This window comes from Nomascus leucogenys, chromosome 1a, assembly GCF_006542625.1.
Source record: "Nomascus leucogenys isolate Asia chromosome 1a, Asia_NLE_v1, whole genome shotgun sequence".
In the NCBI taxonomy this organism is placed as follows: Eukaryota; Metazoa; Chordata; class Mammalia; order Primates; family Hylobatidae; genus Nomascus; species Nomascus leucogenys.
The window spans coordinates 6,672,710-6,692,149 of record NC_044381.1 but is presented as its reverse complement, the minus strand read 5'-3'; the positions used below and the strand labels follow the sequence as shown (position 1 = coordinate 6,692,149).

At 36.3% G+C, this 19,440-nt stretch overlaps 1 protein-coding gene across 2 annotated transcripts in view; it reads left to right on the top strand.

Annotated features, from left to right (window-relative positions):
* Positions 1 to 19,440, top strand: part of KIAA2026 (KIAA2026 ortholog) — an 85,541-nt gene that overhangs the window by 21,613 nt on the left and 44,488 nt on the right. For both annotated transcript variants that reach the window (XM_003273833.4, XM_030810692.1), the window contains exon 3: positions 16,213 to 17,630. In XM_003273833.4, coding sequence (XP_003273881.2) covers positions 16,213 to 17,630 — 1,418 coding nt within the window. The remainder of the gene's footprint in view (positions 1 to 16,212; positions 17,631 to 19,440) is intronic.

The window sequence follows — 19,440 nt, the reverse complement described above, 5'->3', positions numbered from 1 at the left end:
TGTACGAAGAGGGCTGTAGGAGTCTACATCTCCACTACTGGTCACCACCTCCAATACTGGTCACCAGAAATTGGAAGAAATCAGGTTGTCCTGAGAACAATTAACAGGACTTAGTATCTTCCTTGATATAGGGAGAACAAAGGAAGAGAGAAAGATAAGTCAAAGAGTAGTTGTAATAGTAGTAGTGATATAAACAATAAGATAAAAAAAAGAATGGCTAATGTTTATTGAGCATGAATATTTGCCAGGTTTAGCTCTAAGCACCTTCCCTGTATTCAGCATTTATCCTGAGGCCCAGAGTGATTAAGTAACTTGCGCAAGGTCATAACAGTTTTTGAGTAGTGAACTCAAGATTGGAGCCCAATCAGTCTGGCTCTAGAGCTTGTGCTCCTAAGCAGTATACCATTTTTTGATTTGTAAAATGATAAAACTAGCAAAGAAAATAGAAGAGCTTGAAAATGTGAGTCCAGGTAGGGGAAAAAGCAGTGAATTCGTTTTGAATAAATTGTTTAATATGATAATGAAAACATTTACATATCCAAGCAGGAATGGGTAGTAGGAAACTGAATATGAATCAATCTATGTGTGCCCTGACATCAAATAAACATAAAAGAATAAGCCATGGGAGGAAAACCCTCTGTTAAATGTCATAGTCACTATGATAATTTAATGGAGTTATATGAATTAAGCTATCTCTTTTAGTGTTAATGTTTTAAATTATAAAATATTTTAAGCATAGAACGAAGAATAAATAAAATTAAAGCCTGTGCTGTGGAGAAGTAGGAAGGCTTTTACAGTGTTGGTGGGAATGTAAATTAGTTCAGCCATTGTGGAAGACAGTATGATGATTCCTCAAAGATCTAGAACCATTTGACTCAGCAATTCCATTACTGGGTATATAACCCAAAGGAATATAAATCATTCTGTTATAAAGGTACATGCACACCTGTATTCATTGCAGCACTATTCACAATAGCAAAGACATGGAATCAACCCAAATGCTCAGCAATGATAGACTGGATAAAGAAAATGTGGTACATACAGACCATGGAATACTATGCAGCCATAAAAAGGAGTTAGATCATGTCATTTGCAGGGACATGGATGAAGCTGGAAGTCATTATCCTCAGCAAACTAACACAGGAACAGAAAACTAAACACCACATGTTCTCACTTATAAGTGGGAGCTGAACAGTGAGAACACATGGACACAGGGAGGGGAACAACACACACTGGGGCCTGTAAGGGGGTTTGGGGGAGGGAGAGCATCAGGATAAATAGCTAATGCATGCTGAACTTAATACCTAGGTGATGGGTTGATAGGTGCAGCAAACCACCATGGCACGTGTTTACCTGTGTAACAAAGCTGCACGTCCTGCACTTGTATCCTGGACCTTAAAATAATAATAATTTTTAAAAAGCCTATGTGCCCACAACCCAACAATTTTTTTTTTTTAAGAATTAGCCATATGCCAGGCGCGGTGGCTCACGCTTATAATCCCAGCACTTTGGGAGGCGGAGGCGGGCAGATCACGAGGTCAGGAGATCGAGACCACGGTGAAACCCCGTCTCTACTAAAAATACAAAAAAATGAGCCGGGCGTGGTGGCGGGTGCCTGTAGTCCCAGCCACTCAGAGAGGCTGAGGCAGAATGGTGTGAACCCGGGAGGCGGAGCTTGCAGTGAGCCGAGATCGCGCCACTGCACTCCAGCCTGGGTGACAGAGCGAGACTCCGTCTCAAAAAAAAAAAAAAAAGAATTAGCCATAAATGCGATCTAGTTTCCTTGTACTTCTGTTATAGAAGATACCCCATCTTAACTTTTTTGTTTCTCATTCCCATGCATTTTATTATTGAACTGTAAGAATTCTTTTTTTTTTTTTTTTTTTTTTTGAGACGAAGTTTTGCCGTTGTTGCCCAGGCTGGAGTGCAGTGGCACAATCTTGGCTGACCACAACCTCCGCCTCCCAGGTACAAGCGATTCTCCTGCCTCAGCCTCCTGAGTAGCTGGGATTACAGGCAAGCACCACCACACCCGGCTAATTCTGTATTTTTAGTAGAGATGGGGTTTCTCCATGTTGGTCAGGTGATCTGCCCACCTCGGCCTTCCACAGTGTTGGGATTGCAGGCGTGAGCCACCGCGCCCGGCCAAGAACTCTTTATGTATTCTGGATATAAGCCCTTTGTCAGATATATGTGTTCTCAAGTGTTTCTCAGTCCATGGCCTTCATTTTCAGTATTTTTGGAAAAGTTTTTTGTCTTGGAAGTTCGAATCATCCTTTTTTTTAATGTTTTTGTGGACCTACCTAAGGAATCTTAGCGTACCCAAAGTTATGGAAATTTTTGTTCTAGAATTTTTTAAGTTTTGGTTTTTCTGGTTATGTTTATTCTTTTGAAGTTAATTTTTGTGTGTGGTATGAAGTAAGGAAAAACTTTACGTTTTTCCATATGGATTGCCAGTTCCTTCAGTATCATTTGTTGAAAAAAAACTGTTCTTTCACCACTGAATTACCTTTGCATCTTTGTTGAAAAGCAATTGAACGTATTATTTGTGAGTCTTTCTGAACTGTGTTCTGTTTCATTTAGCTATAGGTGTATCTTTATGTTAGTACTATATTGATTTGATTACTATAACTTTACAGTAAGTCTTGAAATTAAATAGCATGTCTTCCAACTTTATGGGTTTTTTTTTCAAATTCGTTTGTCTATACTAGGACCTTCACTTTTTGTGTAATTTTGAAATCATATTGTTAATTTCTACAGAAAAAGCCTGGAAAGGTTGATTGAGATTACATGGAAGTTATCAATTTCTGGATAATTGTTTTGTTTTCTTTTTTTCTTAGCTGTATTTTGTAGTTTTCAGTGTGCACATTTTTTACGTATTTGGTTACCTTTTTCCCTACATATTTCATGGTTTTTATGTAATTGTAAGTCATTTTAAAATTTAATTTACAATTATTTATTGCTAATATATCTAGAAATACAGACTTTAGTACAGTAACCTTTTGTCTTCTCTGAGTTTTGTCAGATTTTGCTTCATGTAATTTGAAACTGTGCTATTAGATGCATAGATATTTATGGCTTTTATATTTTTTGATGTATTGACTTCTTTCTTATTATGTCCCTTTTTATCCCTGGTAATATTTCTTACATTCTCTAATATTCCATTTTATCTCCAGTGTTGGCCTATTATAATGCTCTGCCTCGTTGTTTTATTTTTTCAAAGTAGTTTTTGTAGAATTTACAGGATGTGCTTTAATTTAACATGGTCAGTTTCAAATAATGCTGTACCGCTTGACAGTATGCCTCTGTATACCATTTTTCATTCTTTGTGCTGTTGTCATATGCCTTCCTTCTACAAGTGTTTTAAACCCCCAATACACTGTTATGGTATGCGCTTTAAATAGTTGTGTTTTGAAGAAATTAAAGAATGAAAAAAGAAGTATTTTATATTTAATCCATGCATTTACCCTTCCCAACATTCTGCCTTCCTTTATATTGATCCATGATACCATCTGATATCATTTTTCTACTGTCTAAAGAGCTCTTTTAGCATTTCTTGTAATATAGGTCTGCCAACAATGAATTCTGAGTTTTTTCTTGTCTGAAAAAGTTTTTATTTTTCCTTACATCTTGAAGGATGGAGAGGGGTGTGTGTGTGTGTGTGTGTGTGTGTGTGTGTGCATGTGTGTGTAATGCATATACATATATGACTCTGTATTGACAGGTTTTTTCCTATCAGCACTTGAAGTATGACATGTTTTACTATGCATAGTTTTTTAAAAGAAGCCTGCTGACTTCCTTATCTTTGTTCCTATGTGGGTGGTCGATCTTATTTCTCTAACTGCCTTTAAGATTTTCTCTTTATAATTAGCTTTCAGCAGTTTGTCATGTGCATTTGGTGTGAGCTTATGTGCGTGTGTTTGTGTTTATCTTGCTTGAGGTTCATTTCGCTTCTTTGATCCATAGACTTTCAGTCTTCTCTGTGCTCTTTTCAAGGTTGCTTATATTTTCTTCTGCAGTGTCTAATCTAGTGAACTGTTTACTGAATATAATTTTTTTAATCTCTAAAAGTTACATTTAATTCTGTTTTTTATATATCTTCATTTCTGTCATTATCTTCACGTTTTAATTTCTAATCTCTAACTTCATCATCTTTGTACTTTCTAAGTCTTTGTATTGTTTTTCTCCTGGTTATATTTTTATGCTTCTTGGCATGTCCAGTAATTTTTATTGGAAATTAGACATTGGGAACATTGCTTTGTTGAGTCTGGAGTTTTATTTACTTCCTTTGAAGAGGATTAGGCTTTGTTCTGGCAAGCAGTTAAATTTCTTGTAGAACAGTTTGAAAAGTCCAGGTTTTAGGCTGTTTTACGGTGTGTCTGAAATAGCCTTCACTCCAGTTCAGCCCTACAACCGCATAATCCCTCTCAGACCTCTGCTAAATGCCCCCAAGTGGTGACTGAGGACTTTCTGCTTCAGCTGGTCAGAACTCAGTTACTTCCTCAGTTTGTGTGGCTGTCCGAATTGCTACCTTATAATATTCTGGTCAGATTTAACTTTTTGGAGTTTAACTCTAGGAAGTCACAGCCAGGACAGTCGGCTCTCCGTGTCAGCAGGTTCCACATGCACTGATTCAACCAACTGCATATTTCCCAAATATTTCCCATGTTTGGGGAAAAAACAATAAAAATAACAATACTACAATTTAAAAAATTCAAAATTTAAAATACAATATAGATTTCTGTTCTGTATAACTTCCTTCTTTTTGGAATTATCACACAACTTCCAGGTGCTTCATCCTCCCCAGATGCCAATCTCTATCCCCTCAATCAACTCCACTCCACTGGACTCCCTGTTCCCGACTTTCTGTTCTCATAGTCTAAAAACTGCCTTCAGTCAGAAAACTGGATGTCTTAGTTTATTTTCTGTTGCTTATAACAGGATACTGGAAACTGGATAATTTATGAAGAGAAGGAATTTATTTTTTAGAGTTATAGAGGATGTGAAGTCCAAGGTCAGGGAGTACATCTGGTAGTTGTCTTGCTGGTGGCAACTCTCTGCAGAGTCCCGAAACTGCACAGGGCATCACATGGTGAGGGGGCTGAGTGTGCTAGCTCAATTCTAACTTCTTCTTATAAAGCCATCAGCCCCATTCCCATGATAACTCATTAATCCACTCATTTGGGCAGAACCCTCATGACCCAATAACCTCTTGAAGGTCCCACCTCTCAATACTGCCACATTGTGGATTAACTTTCAACACGAGTTTTGGAGGGGACAACTATTCAAACCAACTGTCCTAGCACTGGGCAATTGTAGGGATCATCTCATTTGTTTCACTTCTCTTGGTGATCACAGTCCTGCACTGTTTGTCCAGTGTCTGAAAATGTATGTTTTATATATTGTGTTCAGTTTGTAGCTGCTTACAGTAGGAGGGTAAGTTTGGTTCAGTTTCTTCATCATGACCACAAAAAGTGGTCATTTCCATGCATTTTTAACGTTTTAATTACATAGGTATATATTTGTAGATAATATATAACACTGTTTTGCATGTCTTTAACCTTCATATAATTGGCAACTTAAAAAAATATATACACACATATACATACATACATACATACATACATACATACAATTTCAATAGGTTTTTGGGGAACAGGTGGTGTTTGGTTTCATGAATAAGTTCTTTAGTGGTGATTTCTGAGATTCTGGTGCACCCGTCACCCGAGCAGTGTACACTTTACCCAAAGTATAGTCTTTTATCCCTTACAACTTTCTGTTTCCATTTATTTACATATCTGAGCTTTATTCATGTTGAACTGTTTTGTTCTAGTTTATTTCAAGCCTTATATAATAACTATATAATAGTATTACATCATGTGACTGTATTTCAGTGTATCCATTTTCCAGAAGAGATGGACATTTTGAAGTATTTCTGTTGTTTCATTATTATAGAATGCTATAGTAAACATTCTTGTGTCTCCCTTGAGGATGGACACAGAGATGGATAGATTAAATTAGATAGATAGACAGATTAGATAGATAGATAGATAGATAGATTAATTGATGATACAGATTGGATAGATGAATGGATGGATAGATAGATAGATAGATAGATGGATGGATAGATAGATCGATCAGATCTCTCCTTTAAGTTTCAGACCTAATTGCCTGCTTAATATCTTCTCTGGATGTCACATCTATCAGTGTTGGTATCAGTGTCTCTCCTCTGCCAGGAAACATGTGGCACATTCAAATTAGGATATTTCAAAGAGGGTTTATTTTCAAAGGGGTTACAATGTAGCAGAATCTTAAGAAATAAGGCTGTAACCAGGGCAAGCAGAGAGAGTAACTGGTACCCAGGAAACAGTTATAGAGAAGAGACTGTTTTGAGAAGATACTTCTATTGAAGAACAAAGCCCAAGGCAACCTCAAGAGGAGGGAGCCAGGGAAATAAATGCTTCATCCCACTTTCTTTTATCTTTCTGATTACCTCCCAGGTCTCTCCATGGATGAACCCAAGGCAAGACTGAGAATGAGGTGCCTATTGATACAGATAAACCTTACAGTGAAGGATGGAGAATGGATCTAGAGGCAAACAATGTAATCTGTCAATCTAATACCATGTCAAGAGTTAGTCAGAGACTAGCTGAGAGTATAGATTTTATAAATTTAGATAGGGAAAGGACTTTGAAATCATAGGACGGTCATGTTAGAAGACAGGGGAAGGTGTTTTGTTGTTGTTATTGTTGTTTTAATTAAAACCTTTGGCATAAGAAGTGGGGAAAACAGTTCTCATTTTGTTAAGTAGGTTAAAACACCTGTTATATCAGAAGTTTGAGATCAAGATAGCAGCAGCCTGAAAATTTAGTATATATTTTAATATGGTAATACTTTATCTGGTATCTGATGGACATCTGATAATTTACAGCTGATCATCTGGGTAGACACAAACTCAAAAGTAGATTATTTTTAAATTTTTACTCTCTCTCTCTCTCTCTCTGTCTCTCTCTGTATATATATATATACACACTGTGTGTGTGTGTGTGTGTGTGTGTGTGTGTGTGTGTGTGTGTGTGTGAAGTTTTTTTTAAACCAACCCTGGTCTACAGAAATTTTTTACAATCTTTAAATGTAACAATTTGGTTTCTAATTTGTTACCTATTCCATTTAAAGGAAGGAAGCTCCCCACTCTATATTTTAATTTTTATACAGTAGGCTGATTACCTTCCTTGTGCAGTATATGCTATCAAAATAATGGCTTCTTAGATTGCCAGATTTAAAATCCTGGCATTCCTCTATTGCTGTCTTTATTAGTTTGGACAGCATTGGACACCAGTATAAAGGAGATGGCGAGTGATGGCCTGTTGAACAGAGAGGAATAAATACTGAGAAAGGCTTGGTAGTCCGGCCATCTTCAAGAAAATGCTAATAGGACAACAGGCAGTCTTGGGGAAACTGGTGTAGAGAGACCCTGTTGATGTAGGAGACAGCAGCCCTCTAAGTGAAAGTCTGAGAAAATTGAGTGAAAGAGCTGATTAATTTATTGCTGAAATAGTCTTTCAGCTAATCACAACCACCACCACATTCTGTTTATAATGATGACCTAAAGCCATTAAGGAATGATTAAATAATATTTTGTATACCTTGTTTACTAAACGGGAAAGTAGATAACACATTTTAGATAACTTTTTTTTTTTTTTTTTTTTTTTTTTGAGATGGAGCCTTGCTTTGTTGCCCAGGCTGTAGTGCAGTGGTACAGTCTTGGCTTACTGCAGCCTCCGCTTCCCGGGTTCAAGTGATTCTCCCACCTCAGCCTCCCAAAGTGCTGGAATTATAGGTGTGAGCCACCATACCAGCCATTTTAGATACTTAAAAAATAAAATAAAATCGATGAAAATTGGCAATTGGTTCTCCTCAAGTAAATTTCTATTAATCTGGAATATGACATTATTAGGTAGCAGTTTTGATAATTTAAGTCTACTTTAGTTGTCTTAAAAATACTAGATCTGTTCACTGTTCCTTTTTTGCAAAACTATTTGGATTTTCAGAAATAGTGGATTTTTTTTTGTTTGTGGGTTTTTTTTGAGACAGGTTCTCACTCTGTCTCCCAGGCTGGGGTGGTGTGATCACGACTCACTGCAAACTCCACCTCCCAGGCTCAAGTTATCCTCCCACCTCAGCCTCCCAAGTAGCTGGGATTACAGGCATGACCACTACACTTGACAAATTTTTACATTTTTTGTAAAGACGAGGTCTCACTGTATTTCCCAGGCTGGTCTTGAACTCCTGGGCTCAAGCCATCCTCCCGCCTTGGCCTTCCAAAGTGTTGGGATTACAGGCATGAGCCACCATGCCCAGCCAGTGTGTATTTTGTTAGTACTCTTTATTTCATGTACTTGTACAAACTTACTGGTATTTTACTGATTTGGAAATCACTGGAATTGAAACAGATTTTTAAACTCCAGTGATTATTTTTGTAAAATAAATACTGTGACTTTATAATTAAGTGATTTATTTTCATATTCTCTATAACACAAAGTAGCAATGACTTAATTAAATATATATTCGTCATTTGTGGCCACCCAGCATTTTTAAATAGCTTTCTTACATTTTGGTAATTTCCTATAGTACAAGTTTTAACTTCCCAGGGATGGATGCCAGAAAATTTGTATTCTCAAACCCCCTCACAGGTAGGGTAGAGGTATATGAGCAGGTATATACTTCTTGCTTGGTATTGTGTGGGAACAACATCAGGTAGCAATCTTGAGTGACAGGCTTTATTTTTTGATAAAGGTAGTAATAGGAGTTTCTGGTTGTTCCAGGTTCTTGGTATCAAAGATGCCAACTAGTGCTGACTGTGTAGTTTTTCCTGGAGAACCTCCTAAGTGTGGTTGGGCTTGTTTTCTGGCTTTTTGTCATCTAAGTTTGGCTCTCTGACTCTTAACAGAGCTTCTATAAGCTCCGTACTAATCCTTAAATAAATTCCTTTTCTGCTTCAACTAGCCAGAGGAGATTCTGTTGTTGGCAGATAAATAAGAAGGTTGACTGATGGACTTGATATGAATGGTTAATTTTTCTAAAATATAATATGTGTTATTCATCTTAGAAAATATAAATAAATATCTTGCTTCCCTTTTTCATGCCATGAATTTGTGTACATTGTATTGTTTCTTAAAGCTCCTATTTTTTTTTTTTTACTAAATTGTAATGTCTTTGAGAGTGAGGTCCATGTTTTCTCACCTCTTTGTGTCGTCACACATGGTGAGCATTCAATAAAAGTTTACAAAACTGTAATAGTAAAGTTAGGATACTTTAAAACTTGATTTTCTTTTGGAAACCTAGTATTTTTGCCAAATCCTGCATGGCTGAAATAACCTTAGGCACAGCTTCGATTAGTATTTCACAGAGTTACAGGCAAACGTGCCACAACCCAGTAAGGAGCAACATCAAAAATGAGAGCTGATCCAGAAAAAAAAAAAAAAATTGAACCAATTTTCTTGTTTATTCAGCATTGTTTATGTACCCTCTTTTTAAAAATAGCAAATGTTATTTTTGCAACTATCCTTAGGTAGTCTTTTGGTATTTTCCCAACATTGAAGGCTTAATTTTTTGAGCTAGTATTTTAGAAACATGCACTGCTTTATCTGCCTTTAGTACTGTACTTTTGGATAAATTTTTAAAATGAGAGTAATTCTGGAAGGTGGTTTTTTGTCTGCCTTACCAGCAAAATGTGATGTACTTCAGCATTTTTTTTTTCTTTTTTGATACGGAGTCTTGCTCTGTTGCCCAGGCTGGAGCGCAGTGACGCGATCTCGGTTCAGTGCAAGCTCTGCCTCCCGGGTTCACACCATTCTCCTGCCTCAGCCTCCCGAGTAGCTGGGACTACCAGTGCCTGCCACCATGCCCGGCTAATTTTTTGTATTTTTAGTAGAGACGGGGTTTCACCGGGTCTCAATCTCCTGACCTCGTGATCTGCCCGCGTCGGCCTCCCAAAGTGCTGGGATTACAGGCGTGAGCCACCGCGCCCAGCCACTTTAGCATTTTTAAGATACTGTTTTTAATTTTTAACTATAAGTGTTAAAGTTTTTAAAAAATGTTTGATTATATATATTAACTCTAGAGATCTTCAGCAGGCTCCCATTCCCTATTTACTACACTACTGAGGATCAGGAAAGAGACTCCATAGTTGTATTTCTAAAGGTAAAGGGCTATTCTGCCTTATGCTGGCCTATACCAGCCGTGTACTTTTTTGTCCTTCCTCACATCTCTTTAGTATTCATAGTCTGAGGCTTGATTCCATAATCCTCCCCTGAAAGGTACGGTGTATGAGGAACAGCAGCAGTGTGAGTAGCAGCCCTTGATTAACTTCAGATAGTGCACACAGATGGCGTTATCACACTTCAACTGTGTCATGAATTTTCTTCCTATTCTAGGAGCAAGCCAGTTGTGCTAACTTTGGCCTACCAGGCAAACTGTGTTTCTGTCTCTTATGCTGACGTGCTAGGAAAACCTGGGGGAAGTTATTTCACCCTTCTGTATGTCCTTAATATTCACAGCAGGTAAATAATTTGTGAAATTACCTTATCGCCAATCTTTATATTGGCCAAAAGTTGCTTTTCACTGCTTTAGGCAAAGCAAGTCCATAAAAGTTTTTTCATCTGCTCCAACTTTCCCTTTCATTTTCTTCCCCAAGCACTAGTTGTCACTCTTTCACTTCTGCAGAACATGTAACACTCTTCTCTATCAGAACAAAATGTATTTCATTGATGTTAGTCATGTATGCACTGCCTTCAGGATTCCCAGATTTTTTTTTTTTTTTTTTTTTTTTAGCTGTCCTTTCCCTACTTGGTGTTGACTCTCCACATCTATTCTACTATTTGGCGCTTCCTAATTCCTTTATCTTCTTTCCTTTGGAAAAAAACAAGGTGTCACATTTAATTTTGAAAATAGAAATCTGCCATAAACAACATTATATTTTACATGTATGTATAACCAAAAAGGGAGAATTTCTAGACTTACAGTCTGAGATGTTTTGTAACTAATAAGTGATTTTATAGTGAGCTCATAGTCAGGATTAATTATGACAAGGTTAACCAAAATCAGTTTTCTCTGCCAAGAATAGTAATAAACCCAGTTTCTGATGGTTGATTCTAAGGTACAGTATCCTATTACAAACTTTTAAACAAACTGAATTAAATTTTATGGGAAATAACTTGAAAACTCTGCCTGTTGTTAATAACAGTATATTGAAGAAAAATATTCTACCCTTCTCAGTACATAAAGTGTAGAGAAACTCAATTTCATGGTAAAGTACACAGTATCTATAAATTTAACATAAACATGATTAAATCATTTGATTTTTTTTTTTTAGCTTTGAAAAATTGCTGTAAGACTTATTTTATTTTACACGCTCTCTAATTTAAAAGTCACAGAGTATCTTTAAGGCTACTAAAAGGCAGCAGTCTTACCCAACTGAACTTCAAGCCCATGACTCAGAATCAGCTACCTTTAACTTTCAGCTATTTCTTCTGGTAATCATGTTCACATTTCTAAATAAATGCTATGTTGCTATTTCTTGATTTTTCCATTTGGCATTATCTGTTGCTATTTATCTGTGGAATTCTTTACACCTACTTCCACTGATAGGGAAGCTCTATTCCTCTTCTTAATTTTGTTCTCTTCTGCCTCGTCCATCTCATATATTATTGTTGATTAATAATTTAGTGCTGTCTCATTTTTAACCCATAAACTAAACATTATTACTGTTTTTATAATATATTTTTTATTCATATTTACCCATGATTAACGGTTTATTTGTTCCCAATTCTTCTCACATTTTAGAACTTCTTTCGGTAATCATCTCTTCTAAGTATATACTGTAGAAGTATGTTTTCTGTATATTTCAATTTGGACAGTTTCTATCTCTGTCTTCAAGTTCACTAATCTTTTCTTCTGCCGTGTCTAATCTGTCATAAATCGCATTCTGTGTATTTTCATCTCAGACATTGTAGTTTTTATCTCCAAAAGTGTAGTTTGGGTCTTTTTTATATCTCTCATGTCTCTACTTAAGTTTTTGACCAAATGGAATAATATAGTTTCAGTAACTACTTTAATGACCTTATTGCTAATTCTTTTTTTTTTTTTTAATTGTGATGGAGTTTCACTCTTGTTGCCCAGGCTGGAGTGCAATGGTGTGATCTTGGCCCACTGCAGCCTCCACCTCCCAGGTTCAAGCGATTCTCCTGCTTCAGCCTCCCAAGTAGTTGGGATTACAGGCATGCACCACCACGCCCAGCTAATTTTGTATTTTTTTTAGTAGAGACAGGGTTTCACCATGTTGGTCAGGTAGGTCTCGAACTCCTCATGTCAAGTGATCCACCTACCTCAGCCTCCCAAAGTGCTGGGATTACAGGCACGAGCGACAGGGCCCAGCTGTTGTTGTCATGTAATTGAATTCTATTTTGTCTTCTTTTTAAACTCCATAGAGCATTTTAATCATTATTTATGCCATATCTATGTAAATTAACCTATGTATTACCACTTTTTTTTTTCCTATCTTTGTGCTTTAGTTACGGGTCACTGTTCTTCCACTGGAAGCACATTCTTTATAATTTCCTTTAGATTGTGTTTTTTAGTCACAAATATCACATTTTTTTGGTCTGAAAATATCTTTTTGTCTATATTTTTGAGAGATATTTTTACTCTGAATGGCAATTTCTGTTGGCACTTATTTTCTGAGTATATTAAGGATACTCCATTGTGTGCTGGCTTCTGTTATTGCTGTTGAAGAGTGTCTTAGCCCATTTTGCATTGCTGTGAAGGAATACCTGAGGCTGAGTAATTTATAAAGAAAAGAGGGTTATTTGGCTCATGGTTCTGTAAGTTGTACAGGAAGCATGGGGCCAGCATCTGCATCAGGAGAACGCCTCAGACTGCTTCTGCTCCTAGCAAAAGGTGAAGGGGAGCCAACATATCATGTGGTGAGAAAGGGAACGAGAGAGAGGAGGAAGGTGCCAGGCCCATTTTAACAATTAGTTCTTGTGACAACTAGTAGAGTGAGAACTCACTCACTGCAGTGAGAATGGCACCAAGCTATTCATGAGGGATCTACCCCCATAACTGAAACACCTGTAACTAGGCTGCGCTTTCAGCATTGGAAATCAAATTTCAGCATGAGAATTGGAGGGTGCAAATATCCAAACTATATCAAGGAGTTATCTCTGTTTTTATTTTAATTTCTGTATTTTTCATTTCTAGAAGTTCTTTTTAATTCATATTCAAAACTGCTTTGTCATTTTTTATAATCTCCTTCTCTTTGCTCATGTTTTCAGTTTCTTTTCACTGAACATTGTATTCCTTGTGTCCTATAATTCTTAACATCTATTATCTCGGGGCCAGATTCTTTCTTCCTATCCCTCCTAATATCTTAATTCCTTTTATGTTTTATCTTTGACTGTGAACTTATTTCTTATCACTATAGTAGTAGGAGTTCCTTGAAGTCTAGACTTAAGGTGCATTCCCTTAGAGATTTGATTTTGTTGTTGTTGTTCATGTACCTGACAGCAATATTGGAATGAAACCACATTAAACTCATTTCTTAGTGTGATGTTTTTCTGAGCACTCAGGAAATGTGAATTTGGGCAATAAATCCATATGAGTCAGCTTATAGTTACAAATTCTTAGAATTTTTTTTTTTCCCTTCACCACTCCTATTGTGAAGACAAAAAAATTTTCTTGCAGTCCTCTAGTTGAGGATGAGGGGAAGGGAAGGGACTTTTTTCTAGTATGCCCCTCTACTGAGTGTGTGTGCTTTTGGAGTCCTAGCTCTGTACAGAGGAAGCCAAATTCTACCTGCCCACTACCATCCTCATTCAGTAAAAAATAAAACTCCATAAAACTCTAAGCACATTTGAAAAAAGTTGAATTTTATTAAGAATATTTAATATTTTTTAGGTACTCAAATGTAATATATATAAATACCAAATCACTAATGACAGTTATAGTATGACATTTCAACCAAAAATATAAAAGTAGGCTGTTCTATAAAAGAGCAAGTTGTGATATTTGCCAAAGTAGTGTTGTTACTATCTGTATATTTATCTTACTGGATTGCAATCTGATTTATAGAAAAATAGCCAGTGTCAGACATTGATTTGTTCCCATTTTTGGCTGTTGTAAATAATACTGCTAAGAACATTTATATACAAGCTTTCATGTGGACAAGTGTTTTTATTTCTCTTGGGTATATACCTAGGAGTAGAATTGCTAGATCACATAGTAACGTTTTCAAAAGCAATTATACTACCTACAGTGTATGAGGTTTCTAGTTTCTTCACTTTTTCACCAATACTTGTTACTATCTGTCTTTTGTGTAATAACCATCCAAGTAGGTTTGGCGTAGTATCTCATTCTGGTTTTGATTTGCATTTATCTAATTGATAATGAGGCTGAGCATCTTTTCATGTGCTTTTGTTGTTCAGTTTGTTGTTCACATCTTTAAAGAAATATCTATTCAAGTTCAAGTTTCTTTCTCTTTGTTTTTTTTTTTTGTTTTTTTTTTGAGACAGAGCTTAGCTCTTGTTGCCCAGGCTGGAGTACAATGGTGCAATCTCGGCTCACTGTAACCACTGCCTCCCAGGTTCAAGCGAGTGTCCTGCCTCAGCCTCCCTAGTAGCTGGGATTATAGGCATGTGCCACCATGCCCAGCTAATTTTTGTGTTTTTAGAAGAGAAGGGGTTTCACCATGTTGGCCAGGCTGGTCTCAAAATTCCTGACCTCAGATGATCCACCCGCCTCAGCCTCCCAAAATGCTGGGATTACAGGCATGAGCCACTGCACCCAGCCTGTCCATTTTTTAACTGGGCTATTTGTCCTTTCATTATTGAGTTGTAAGTATTCATTATATATTCCATATACAATTCTCCTATTAAGTATATAATTTACAAAAACATCCTCCCATTCTGTGAGTTGTCTTTACTTTCTTGATAATGTCTTTTAAAAGCACAAAATTTTCTAGTTTTGATGATACCCAGTTTATCTATTTTTCTCTTGTTGCTTATTTTTTGGGTGTCAGATCTAAGAAACCATTGGCTAATCTGAGGTCACGAAGACTTAAATGCCTATCTTTGCATCAATTTCATTTTTTTATTAAGTTTTTATAGTAGTGCTAATAAAAATCTTAAGGGGGAAAAAAGCACTCATATTCCCATTAACCTAGAAATTATTTACTTTTGCAATATTGTCACCTCCCTGCTCAATATATACTTATTTTCATTATGACTATTAAGTACTATGTTGTATTCTGACATTTTCTGTGTTTATACATGATATTAATAATTTTAATTTTTAAGACTACATAATATTTCCAGTTTATTTCCCAATTTTAAAACAATTTTTTCATAGTTTTGTTTTTCTTATATGATAAAACTCCAGTTAACATTGGTAAGTACATAACTTTTTGCTTCTGTTGAATTATTTTATAACTTTTTGCTTCTGTTGAATTATTTTCTTAGTATAACTTTCTAGGAATGGAATTATGGGGTCAAAGGATATAAATATCTTTACAGCTCTTATATGAAGTCATATTACTTCTAGAAATTGTTGTAATCAAATTCTACTGTGCTTTCATTTAGTAAATGAAGTTGATATACATTATAAATTGAAGAATTTACCTTGAGGATAATTATGTCAGCAATCCTCCATCAAATTCAGACTGAAGTGATATGTATATTTCTTCATCTGAAAAAAACAAAATGGTACTTTTATGAGACACTTTGTACTGATATTTAAAACTAGGACATGCTGGGCATGGTAGCTCATGCCTGTAATCTCAACACTTTGGGAGGCCAAGGCAGGCGGATCACCTGAGGGTCAGGAGTTTGAGACCAGCCTGGCCAACGTGGTGAAACCCCGTCTCTACTAAAAAATACAAAACGTTAGCTGGGTGTGGTGGCAGGCGCCTGTAATCCCTGCTACTTGGGAGGCTGAGGCAGGAGAATTGCTTGAACCCGCGAGGCAGAGGTTGCAGTGAGCTGAGATTGCACCACTGCACTCCAGCCTGGGGGACAGAGCGAGACTCTGTCTCAAATAAATAAATAAATAAAACTGGGACAGTTGATTGCCTTTTTGACTAAAGATAAATATACTTAAAATTTATCATTTTATGTTACCCTCTAAATAATAATAGTATACTTTGTTAAATTTCTTTAGGCTTCGGGAGCAGGAAAGAAAAGAAGCAGAAGAAGCTAGTCAAAAGGAAATAGAAGAATGGGAAAGAAAACTTCTAGCTCAAGCAGCTCCAACTTGTATGGAGACCATGTGGGAAATTCCAGCTATTGGGCATTTCCTTTGTTTAGCTCAACAAATTCTAAATTTGCCAGAAATAGTCTTTTACGAATTGGAACGTTGTCTTCTGATGCCTCAGTGTAATGCTTTTCTATCGAAAATAATGACTTCTCTATTAAGTCCTCCCCATCGCAGACCTACCTTACATCGAAGACCTACTTTGCCTTATAGGACCTGGGAAGCAGCACTGAGGCAGAAAGTACAACAGTGGTACACTGCTGTAGGGCAGACTGAAAATCCTGATAACTGTGCTGAAAAACTGGGGTTGTGTCCTCAGTTTTTTAAAGTTCTTGGAGAAGTTAATCCATTGGAAGAAAAACCTTTTCATGAACTACCTTTTTACCAAAAAGTATGGCTGCTTAAGGGTCTTTGTGACTTTGTATATGAAACACAAAAGGAAGTTCAAGATGCTGTACTTGGACAGCCTATCCATGAATGCAGGGAAGTTATTCTTGGTTATGATTATTTGGAGAATGCTTATGTACATTTTCCACAGTTCTGTGGTGCAGATGTACGGATTTATAAACAGAGACCCTTTCAGGCCCCAGAATTTCCAACTCCACCCATTAAAATACAAAGAGTACCTCGGATTAAATTGGAGAAATTGAAGTGTGACTATGTTAGTACAAGTAATGGAGAACATAGATGTAGTAGAGACAGCCTGCCCTCTTCCTTCAAGAAAGAGCAGGAAAATAATTTTGATCCAGCTTGCTGTCCTGCTAAAATGATCTTGGATAATCATGACATCTCTGTTGAAATGGAAGTAAAATCCAGCTATGAAATTAGAATTCGCAGGCCTTGTGAAATTAAAAAAACTGATTGTTGTAAAGAAAATTTAGAGAAACCTGGGAGTCCAGGGGAAGTTACTGGCTTTGGAGAGCCTCTCAGTCCAGGTGAAATAAGGTTTATAGAAAATCAGGAAAAATACGGTGAAGCTTCCAGAATAAAGATTGAACCCAGTCCATTAAAAGAAAATACTCTAAAATCTTGCCAAATACATGTAAATGGAAGTCACAGTGATCATCCAGAAATTAACTGCCACAAAGTTGTAAGGGATATTCTATTAGAGCAGTCACTACAGAGCCACAAGAATCTCAAAGGAACTAAAATGAGGGCAAAAAAGAAGAAAAAGAAAAAAAAGAAATTGAAAGATGTTTTGAATGAAAACTTACAGAGAAAGCGTGAAGGTCTTCATTGTCTTGCATTCAAGTCTTACAAACCTGAGATCCAGAATAAGTTATTGATCATCAAAAAAAAAGCAAAACACAAGAAGCACAAATCTGGTAAGCTAACACAAATGGATGGGAGTTATATTTAAGTATAATTCAAATTGTTTTTTCAATTTTGCATCATGGATGCTTTGAGAGACTAAAATGCACATGTATGCATGCGTGTATATTTGAGGGTCAAATTTTATTTCATATTCCATGCGTTAAAAAGCCAGAGCAGATGACATTTTATATACTTACAACAAAAAAAGTACTGATGCAGTATGTTTGAATTTAATTTTCAGTTGAACATGTTTGGACATTATGTTTTTACCTTTCTCTGGACCAATTTCTTTCCCATCGCTTATGAAATGTGGTTTGTTTGTTTGTTTTTTTTCCAGGCTAAGGGCAGTACAGTGTAGTAGGAAAAGCACTGATTTCAGGAAGTAACATTCCCAGGACTAAAGTTCATAGCAACTAGCTACTTAAACCAAGGGTAGTCAGATTATCTTCCTGGGTCTGTTTTTTCCCACATCATATATTTTTCAGAACTCTGTTTTCAGTATATATTTTTATATCAAGAAAATATGTGGAATATAAGAAAATTACATCAATTAATCAGACATGAAGCATATTTCTGTAAAAGGATTTGTAAATTTGTCTTTCACAAAATTTAAATTCCCTATGTATTTGTCACCAGCCTATTTAAACAAAAAAAAATTCTATGAACTCTTCAGTGGCTGGTTGCTCTGTTTTTGAATTTCTTAGGTGCTTTTGCTTTCTTTGTTGTCTGTCTTTTAAATCAGTTTATGTCTCATTTATCAAGCAGATAAGTGAGATAAAAGCAGATGATCAGCTTTATTAACCATAATAAGAAGTTGCTTGATTGGAAAAAAAAAAGTGGAATTAACATTAAAATCTGGTGGTTCTTCATCATCATTGTTTGTGGATTTCAGTTTTTTCTTTCTTTCTTCAGTAGCAAAAGTAAGATTTGGCAAAAATTTGGTAATGAATTGGAAAATAAGGGAATGAATCTTTTATTTAGCTAATTAGTGTTATGTTTTAGTTATTTAAATCACTAAATACAATTGAATGTGTTTTAAAACGTGTATATAATGTGTCATTGATAAAGTAGTATAAAATATATTACCAAAAACAGCCTTAATTTAATGGACTGAAAATTTCAAAATGGTCCACATTGATCCTGGTGGTGAAAAACCACGATTTTTAAAAGTTACTTTTAGAAATAAGCCTTGTAAATTTTATAAGCGATCCATTTGTTTTTTATAAATTTAGTTTGATGAATTTGGCAAGTTCACTTTGAAATGTTAGTCTCTAGGCCGGGCACGATGGCTCACACCTGTAATCCCAGCATTTTGGGAGGCCGAGGGGGGCAGATGATGAGGTCAGGAGTTGGAGACCGGCCTGGCCAATATGGTGAAACCCTGTCTTTAATAAAAATACAAAAATTAGCTGGGCATGGTGGTATGCGCCTATAGTCCCAGCTACTCCGGAGGCTAAGGCAGGAGAATTGCTTCAACCCGGGAGGCAGAGGTTGCAGTGAGCAGAGATCGCGCCACTGCACTCCAGCCTCATCAACAGAGCAAGACTCCGTCTCAGAAAAAAAAAAAAAAAGGAAATGTTAGTCTCTAAAATATTAAATAATATTTTAAAATTAGAACTACTTCCCAACTCAAGTATATAGTATATTATTAATATAATTGTAACCCAGAACCCTTTATTGTTTATTACGCTACTATTCGTGTGCTCAAAGGCAATAAAGTGGTTTATAAAATAGACACTGCTGTAGATCAGAGAGAAAATTGGGGGGAGGAGTTTTGTATCCAGTTCTAGAAAAATGAATAGAAACACTTGGAAGGCAAAT